The sequence below is a fragment of the Bison bison genome, unplaced genomic scaffold, assembly GCF_000754665.1.
Source record: "Bison bison bison isolate TAMUID 2011002044 unplaced genomic scaffold, Bison_UMD1.0 scf7180017864456, whole genome shotgun sequence".
NCBI lineage: Eukaryota > Metazoa > Chordata > Mammalia > Artiodactyla > Bovidae > Bison > Bison bison.
In genome coordinates this window covers 26,378,368-26,388,144 of record NW_011495018.1, presented here as the reverse complement: position 1 = coordinate 26,388,144, position 9,777 = coordinate 26,378,368, and the positions used below count along the sequence as shown (strand labels likewise).

General features: G+C 39.3%; 1 protein-coding gene across 2 annotated transcripts in view; it reads right to left on the bottom strand.

The window, feature by feature from the left end:
- CFAP43 (cilia and flagella associated protein 43) overlaps positions 1 to 9,777 on the bottom strand; it is a 101,118-nt gene that overhangs the window by 45,677 nt on the left and 45,664 nt on the right. The window contains exons 12-15 of one of the 2 annotated variants that reach the window (XM_010859400.1): positions 8,564 to 8,667; positions 4,922 to 5,062; positions 1,761 to 1,933; positions 460 to 609 (exon numbers count right to left, since the gene is read on the bottom strand). In XM_010859400.1, coding sequence (XP_010857702.1) covers positions 460 to 609; positions 1,761 to 1,933; positions 4,922 to 5,062; positions 8,564 to 8,667 — 568 coding nt within the window. The remainder of the gene's footprint in view (positions 1 to 459; positions 610 to 1,760; positions 1,934 to 4,921; positions 5,063 to 8,563; positions 8,668 to 9,777) is intronic. The other variant, XM_010859401.1, reaches the window with a different exon arrangement.

Sequence of the window (9,777 nt, the reverse complement as noted above, 5' to 3'; positions counted from 1 at the left end):
GGGTGGGGGTGGGGGAGGGTGGCAGCAACCAGGCCAGAAGCCCTCCAGGCCGTGGAGCTAGCAGCAATCGTCCCAGATTTGCACAGCAGTTCACTGTTTCCAAAGAAGTTCTGCATATACCCTCTCCTTTGCTCTTACCAGAATCTCACAGGGTGAGAATAAGCAAGGCCTTCCTAATATCGCAAAGGAGCAGTTCAGTGAATTTTCTCGCCACACAATAAGTGGTGATGGAGATGGGCTGGAGCTCACCTACTGCCCCATGTTCCTTCTTTGCAGATCTCCTTTAGAGACTGCATTTCCTCTCTTAGAGACTCAAACCTTGGCACATAACACCATCAGTGGTAAGTAAGTTATGAGTCAATTTACTTAACAGTTCCAATTCCTTTCCTAAGAGCTTTTGCTCCTTATATGAGATCAAGATGCAAATCCCATGATTGGGGGATAAAAAAAGGAGTTTACCAAAGTATGAATATCTCGGATACACAGAATTCCACATTTAGCTATTGTTATGAGCCACAATCCATGTGGAGACAGAGAGAGCATTCCAGGTCCATATTGTTTGCTTTGTATTTTTTGGTATGGCTTAAGAATGTGAACACCACTATGTTCCTGCCAATCAAAGAAAATGACCATATTATAGAAAAGATCAGGAGAGTGGCACCTTGCAGTTATGCGTATATAGTCAGATTCAAATCCAAAAGCATTGTCATTGGAAATAAACTGATACATGATAAAGTGGACACCTGTATTTGCACCACATTTTTTAATCTCTGATTGCAAATAAATGTTCATTTCAGCCAACTAAGAAAAGTCTCCTCTGTATATCAGCTACCATTAAAAATCCCAGCCTACAACTATTTTGATTTTTTAACTAATCCTTTTCAAATACTCCTATTCTCAACTCAAAATAAATGAGTCAATTTCCACCACCATCACCATCCCCTGCCCACCACGTTTCTCACATATTCCCACCTTCAAACCTCTGCATGTGTTGTGACTTTTTTCTGGAACGTGCTTCCCCATCCCATGCCCACCAGTCTGGCTTCCCTCCCTACTTCAGGAACCCCACCTCCCTGCCAAGATTATACACAATACTTCTCATGTCTAAATCTGAACAATTCTTCACAGTCCAGTTCAACTATTACTTCTACCAGGAAGCTTTTCTTAAATCCTCCTTACTACAAACCATTCCTTCCTTCTTTGAATGTCTTTGTTTCAGACCTTGCTGATAATTGGCTACTCTGAGTGAGAAGGCTTTTGATTGAAGGATTTAGAAAAAGAAGGGTGATATAATCTGGGTCAGTGTGTGTAGCAGGAAATGATGCAATATGGAAGAAGTTTGAAGAGTATGATGAAAGGATACTAGAAACATAGAGGCATTTTGTTTGCAACTTTCTTTAAGACTCAGGTATAAAGTTCCACTGAAAATCATCAACGCTGTAGCTCCTGACCCCTGTAGAATGGATTTTCTAATGATAGATTTTTTAAAAATAGTTTTGAAAGTCACTAAACTAATATTGTGTCATCCGCGTGTTTATCTGACAAGTATGATGCATGCGCCACAAGTATGAGGTTGCTCAAATGTATTTTATGATGAATTAACAAATCATGCTAATATATCTAATTTAAAGAAGTTATTTTACTATAATAAAGACATTTGTTAACTGGACTAGAGTGTTAAAGGGTGGATCATATCTAATGAATACAATGTACCAATCTTGACTGCTAAGAAAAAGACAGAATGCTTAAGTTTGGCATACTTTTTCAGGAAGAAGATAGCTGCAGATGTATGGCACTTGGTTACAGAAGCCATATATTCGGTTACTATACAAGTTCAGGACCGCAGAGGACAGAGTGTGCTCTGTCTCATACACAAACTTATGAATGAATTCATCTCTCAGCCTCCCTCGTTCATCAGCAAAGTTTGCAGACACTGTAATATTTGGGGAAGAAGATAGATAATTTGTACCATTTATTGATTTTATTTTTTTAATTAGTATGACAACTATGAAAAGCAAAATAAAAAATTAAATGCTCAGTTAATATAGAGACTATTAGGGGATAAAAATGATTGGAAAACAACTTGGCTCCATTAGAAATACTTGAGTATTACATGACTAACAGTAAGTAAATTATATTTTATCAGTTAAGTAGAGACATGATGAAACTCATTATGGTTTCAGTTCAGTTCAGTTCAGTTCAGTCGCTCAGTCGTGTCCAACTCTTTGCGACCCCATGAATCGCAGCATGCCAGGCCTCCCTGTCTATCACCAACTCTTGACAGTCTTAATTAAGACATAAAAGTACCTTGAGGTTTTTGACTTTCTTATACTCTATAATTAAATATTTGCAAAATAGCTACCCAGATATATTTGTTATTTAAAACAAAGTGTCTATTTTATCAGACCTTTTTATCCAGAAAGCTTTCTTTATGATTTTATCAATGAAAGTAACTACATAGTAACATATATGAATCTGACTCTGTATATTTAAAGCTACAAAAAAGAGTGGAGAAGGAAATAGCAAGCCACTCTAGTGTTTTTGTCTGGGAAATCCCATGGACAGAGGAGCCTGGTGGACTCAGTCCATGGGGTCACAAGAGTCGGACACGACAACAACAAAAAGAGACATCACAAAGTGACAAATCAACTTACAAAAGTGACAGTTGATCCTTTTTTTCCTCTGATAGTAAGATTTGTATGAATGACAGGATCTAGTGACAAATAGATTCAAGGGATTAGATCTGATAGAGTGCCTGAAGAATTATGAACGGAGGCTTGTAACATTGTATAGGAGGCAGTGATCAAGACCATCCCCAAGAAAAAGAAATGCAAAAAGGCAAAATGGTTGTCTCAGGAGGCCTTACAAACAGTTGTGAAAAGAGGAGAAGTGAAAGGCAAAGGAGAAAAGGAAAGATATACCCATTTGAACGCAGAGTTCCAAAAAATAGCAAAGATCACTTCCTCAGTGATCAATGCAAAGAAATAGAGGAAAACAACAGAATGGGAAAGACTAGAGATCTTTTCAAGAAAATTAGAGATACCAGGGGAACATTCATGCAAAGACGGGCTCAATAAAGGACAGAAATGGTATGGACCTAACAGAAGCAGAAGATATTAAGAAGAGGTGGCAAGAATACACAGAAGAACTATACAAAAAATATCTTCATGACCCAGATAATCACAATAGTGTGATCACTCACCTAGAGCCAGACATCCTGGAATGTGAAGTCAAGTGGGCCTTAGGAAGCATCACTATGAACAAAGCTAGTGGAGGTGATGGAATTCCAGTTGAGCTATTTCAAATCCTGAAAGATGATGTTGTGAAAGTGCTACACTCAACATGCCAGCACATTTGGAAAACTCAGCAGTGGCCACAGGACTGGAAAAGGTCAGTTTTCATTCCAATCCCAAAGAAAGGCAATGCCAAAGAATGCTCAAATGACTGCACAATTGCACTCATCTCACATGCTAGTAAAGTAATGCTTAAAATTCTCCAAGCCAGGCTTCAATAGTACATGAACTGTGAATTTCCAGATGTTCAAGCTGGATTTAGAAAAGGCAGAGGAACCAGAGATCAAATTGCCAACATCCACTGAATCATAGAAAATATGAGAGAGTTCCAGAAAAATATCTACTTCTGCTTTACTGACTATGCCAAAGCCTTTGACTGTGTGGATCACCACAAACTGTAGAAAATTCTGAAAGAGATGGGAATACCAGACCACCTTACCTGCCTCCTGAGAAATCTGTATGCAGGTCAAGAAGCAACAGTTAGAACTGGACATGGAACAACAGACTGGTTCCAAATTGGGAAAGGAGTATGTCAAGGCTGTACATTGTCACCCTGCTTATTTAACTTCTATGCAGAGTACATCATGAGAAACGCTGGACTGGATGAAGCACAAGCTGGAATCAAGATTGCCGGGAGAAGTATCAATAACCTCATATATGCAGATGATATCACACTTATGGCAGAAAGGGAAGAACTAAAGAGCCTCTTAATGGAAGTGTAAGAGGAGAGTGAAAAAGTTGGCTTAAAACTCAACATTCAAAAGACTAAGATCATGGCATCTGGTCCCATTACATTATGGCAAATAGATGGGGAAACAGTGGAAACAGTGACAGACTTTATTTTTGGGGGCTCCGAAATCACTGCAGATGGAGACTGTAGCCATGAAATTAAAAGACACGTACTCCTTGGAAGAAAAGCTATGACCAATCTAGACAGCATATTAAAAAGCAGAGACATTACTTTGCCAAGGTCCATCTAGTCAAAGCTATGGTTTTTCCAGTAGTCATGTATGGATGTGAGAGTTGGACTATAAAGAAAGCTGAGTTCCGAAGAATTGATGCTTTTGAATTTCAGTGTTGGAGAAGACTCCTGAGAGTCCCTTGGACTGCAAAGAGATCCAATCAGTCCATCCTAAAGGAAATCAGTCTTGAATGTTCATTGGAAGGACTGATGCTGAAGCTGAAACTCCAATACTTTGGCCACCTGATGCGAAGAACTTACTCCTTGGAAAAGACCCCGATGCTGGGAAAGATTTAAGGCAGGAGGAGAAGGGGACAACAGAGGATCAGATAGTTGGATAACATCACTGACTCAATGGACATGAGTTTGAGCAAGCTCCGGGAGTTGGTGATGGAGAGGGAAACCTGGCATGCTGCAGTCCATGGGATCGCAAAAAGTCGAACACGACTGAATGACTGAACTGAACTGAGAGGAAAGTCCACATTTCACATAATTTAGCAGTCACATCAGCTTTACTTTGTAAGACACAGAAAAGGTTTTGGCCATTTTAACCTCTTCACATGTTAAAAGAAAAAAAAAATGCTATCACTGGAAAAGAGAAAAAAAAAGCTATAGCAACTATTCAACTGGGTGCCCAGGACAGAATTGCTTGCTCACTTTTCTTTACCTTCTGGTAGTATTTTAGGCAGAGAAAATATTTCCAGCCTGCTTCTTCTTGTTTCTGGAAGTGGGGAAAGCACCATCACTTCTACTATGTCTGTTTCCAAAGGAGACACAGTGGATATTTGTAAAATACCTTTGCCCATCTCTGAAAGCAAATGGAAATCAACACAAGTCATTGTTGATATGTTTATAGAAGCTTTCATATTTCTAGGTAAGATATCACATTATAGACCTGTCTTAACAAATCTTTTGATCCAAATCTACTTATTGGATATTTAAGTGATCTTTAAACCTAAGTGATAGAAACATTTTTTGATGAACAGATGGGGGATTCTCCTCATGAGATGTCTAAGTGGGCAGATTCAATCCAGCTGGGTGGGACTCAGCTTCCATCCAGCCAGAGGGGCCTCCAGAGTCTGCCGGCTCTACCCTACTCAACAGTGCCCACAAGCTCTGGCCTCTTGAATGTCCACTCCAGCCATCTGCCCATTCCCAATACTGAATAAACATTTTTGCCACAGCCAAGGTATCGCAGGTATGGTAGGAATACACTTGCTGTTATGAGTGTGTCCTATAGTAAGCCAGCGAATCCCACCAACGGGCCTTGCCTGGGGCCGCTTGGATTCTCTCCAGCTCCGCTACTGCCACTCCACACAGCTACTGCTCTGTGTGTGTCCACCGTCTCGGGCCCCATCTCAGCCCCTCCATCAGGTGTTATATAGGGTAGCCTTTCCTCTTACTGAACAAGGAAGACAGAGAACATCTGACATAAACTTGACTTCAACTTTCTTATCCTGAATCTCACATTTTCTGTTATCTTCCCTCTTCATTTCTTGACATTTTTAGGAATAAAATGTAACCCTTTCCATCTGTGATTTTGAGCCTACACCTCAATATATCATTACACCATGTGCTATTAATTACCTCTTTTGATTTCCTTGGGTCTTTTAGGTCTTCTCCTATTGAGGCCTCAAGACCCCCTTATCTTCAGATTAGAATGTTCCTTCAATCCTGTTTCCCCACCAGTTACTAATTCTCTTTTCTCCACTGCAAACATCTGAGAGCAGAAATTGCTGGTTACCAACTTCCTTTTCTGACTGCCATTCCCACCTGAAACGCTGTCTCTCTGTCCCAAAGGAGTAGCTCTCCCTGGGCTCACACGGTGACTGCCGCATCCCAGCCCTCGTGCCCTGACACTTCTGCCACAGTCCACCATTCATACAGCCTTCCTTCTCAAGCTCTTCCAGGTGCGGGTGACTCCCAGTTCTCTCGCCCATCTTTAGTTTTCTTCACTGCCTTGTCTTCTCTGTCTACAACTTCAGCGTTAAGTAGCTTTTCCCATCCTATACTCTGAATGACAAGATATGTTAAAAAATGGAACATTTAGGCAGGACTGGTACCCATTCTAAGGTCCGCCATCAGTCCTCATCACACTCCATGCCATCTAATTTACATATCTAGGTTACCTGTTTGACCTCATTACACAGTTGGGTTTGCTTCAACTCTGTCTTAAACCATCTCATGAGCTTCCATGATTTCAAGATCAGAATTCCATCATTAAACTTTGAACTACAAATCTTCATTTCTGAATTAATGGTAAATGTCTCCAAATGAAGATCTTATTGGCTTCAACTCTACAGAGCTTGTCAGCTCACCCTATCCCTCAGCCTCCGTAACTTTCTTTTCCCTTGAGTTTTTACTTCAACTGATGACAGCACAAACTTCCACCATCTGGGTTAGAAACTTCAGAGTCGTTGCTGATCCCTTCCTTTCACATACAATCAATTATCAAGTTCTACCAATTCCATCATTCATAGCTGTCCACTCCTTCGCCTTTCCATGACTGCTGCATGATCTTGTACACTGTGGATAAGAGCACAAGCTCTGAAGCCAGACTTCCTGAGCTTGAGTCCTGGCTACCTGCGTGGCTTTGGACAAATACTTAACCTCATTATGCCTCAATTGCCTTATCTTTAAACTAGGTATAACAGTGGTCTCTACCTCACAAAAGCTGCCTATAAGAATTACATGAATTAACACACGCCAAGTACTTAGAATACTGGATATTACATGACAAGGACTCCTTCAATAAATGTTAGCTTTTGTTATGACTAACAGCATTTCTTGTGTAAGTTACTATAATGTTTTTCTGAATTTTTTTATTCCGTTCTCTTGCCTTTCTTCTCCAGCCTTCACACTGATTCCAGAGTCCTCCTCTAAAAACCAAATCAAATCACACTAGTCCCATCTTGAAAACGTCTGATGATGTGTCATTAGCTACAGAACAAAGTCCAGACTCCTTGGGATGATGTTCAAGACCCTCCACTTTGTTTCAAACCTTGTCGTCATGATCATAACCTGGTAAACTCATATACTTGTTATGCCAGACTTCTTACCATTCCAAGTGCCATTGCTCAAACTTTTGTCCTGAGCTAGAATGCCAACAAGCCCCATCCTCCACTACTTTAAATCCTTGGAAAATTCTCCTCCTCCGTATTCTCTGTGCCTCCTCTTCACCTCCACTCCTTTCTTCACACCTGAGAATAAATTACTTCTTTTCCTGAGCCTACACAGCACTCTGCTATTTCTCCTCCACTAAATTTCTTCCTTGACATTTTCATGCTTCCACAGGGCCTAGGTTCAGCATTTTACACTTAGTAGGCACTCAATTTTTAAAAATCAGTACATAGATTTGAAAATTTACATTTATATTTGGTATATAAAGCCAGAGATAAAAATATTAGTTCTTATTATTTATCACCAAAGTGCTATCTCACCTGTCAGTTCTGTGGTTTACCTGGGCACTTGGACACACATTACTGAAAAAGCTGAATGTCTTTTTAAAAAAAATTTTATTCATTTATTTATTTTTGGCCACACCACATGGCTTGTGGGATCTTAGTTCCCCAACCAGGGATTGAACCTGAGCCCTCGGTTGTGAAAGCACAGAGTAAAGATGCATGTAACAAAACTTTCTTTAGATATCTTAATTAAATAGAGATCAAATACTATTTAAAAAGTTATTTCGGGACTTCCCTGGTGGTTCAGTGGCCAAGACTCCACACTCCCAATGCAGGGGGCCTGGTTCAATCTCTGGTCGGGGAACTAGATTCCACACGCGGCAACTACAGATCCTGCACGCCACCACTAAAGATTCTGGCGTGGCAACTAAGACCCAGCACAGCCACATACATAAATAAATGTTTTTAAAAAGTATTTCAGGGATAAACCAACTCAACTTCCGTTTGTAGTAACATTAAAAACATTCAGCCATTTCATTAATTCATTACCTGATTCAAGAAGAGTTATTTAACATCAACTGTATACCAAGTAGATGTACCAAAACCTCTAAATATGATATGGGAATTCTCCTTAGTAACTTTGAACAGCTATTTAAATGTTTCTGTTTTAGAAAACATGCTACAAGTAATTGCTTCACCATGGTCCCTTTTCCACAACTTTAAATTCTTTAGAATAAATTGACCAATATCTTAAGTTAATAAGCATTCTATGGCAACTTTCCTGGCGATCCGGTGGTTAAGACTCCATGCTCCCAGGGTAGGGGGCATGGGTTTGATCCCTGATCAAGGAACTAAGATCCCACATGCTGCCCAGATTGGGGAAAAAAATAATTCAGTGTAAGTACCTATGAATCCAAGAATCTCAAATAAACTTGAGGGTTTGGCATTGATAACAAAGATGTGTCCTTCTGATGTTCCAACTAATACATACATTCCTCTCTGGTCATACCTAGAAAAGAAGAAATCTGATTATCAGATTCTACTTGTTTCACTAATAAGATGGTAAACAAATTTATTGAAAGACATCATGGAGATATATCCAAAATGAATTATTCTTATGGTTTATGATTTTTAATATTATCAGACTTTAGAAAAGGTAAGTGATTATACAAAATGTAATCATTACATTTTAGGCTAATATTGTTTCTGAATTGTAACTTATAAGTATATGGTCAAGAAGATTCACTAAAAATGGGCAACTATGTCATCGTAAGTGAACAAAATATGACAGTAAAGCTTTCTGATATTTCAGGTGGACATAAGCAATTCTCAAATTAGAGATGAGTGGAGCATTCCAATGCCCCTCAGTACCAGTCCTGGCAGAAAGAAGAAGAATGTAGCAAAATGTTTCTATACTTTGATCAAATTAGAAAAAGTGGGAAACGCAAATTAGGATAAGAGAGAAACATCTGAAAAAGGAGAGGTGCCAAAAAAATGATACAGAGGAGTGGAATGTAAATGGAGAGAGATTACAGATCCTTCCCTACAGAGGCAGCAGAGCTTGTAGGAACAGCACAGATGGTGGAAACCCAGCTCCTTGCAGTGCTAGCTGACTAATCTTGGCAAATGCTTCTTTTTGAACCTAAGTTATCTCACTTGTGAAACAGGGACAAGCATAATACTTTTCTGAATGTTTGACAAGTGTCACATTCAGTAAACTACAATGTGTAACAGCACATCAAGCTGTAAAGCAGGGCAAAAATGTCATTTCTTGTTAATACTTAGTGTTATGATAAATTAATCAAAGATATAATAATAACAATATAAGTCTAAACTCAGTGGCTCTAGGCTGTCTTCTAAAAAGTACTGTTTCAAAAAATTTGAAATCATCTAAATGTCTATCAATATACTGTCTCAAAAATTATGGAATGTATTCCATGTGATGGAATACTATGTAGCTATAAAAAAAGAATGAAGGTCTTCATGTGTGGATAGAAGACTCTCTAAGATATACCATTAAGTGAAAAAAATTGTGGTGCAGAACATTATACATAGTTTGCTACCCTATAAGAGCAAAAGCAATGACTCTGGAGCCCAATTGCCTGGGTTCAAATCTCAA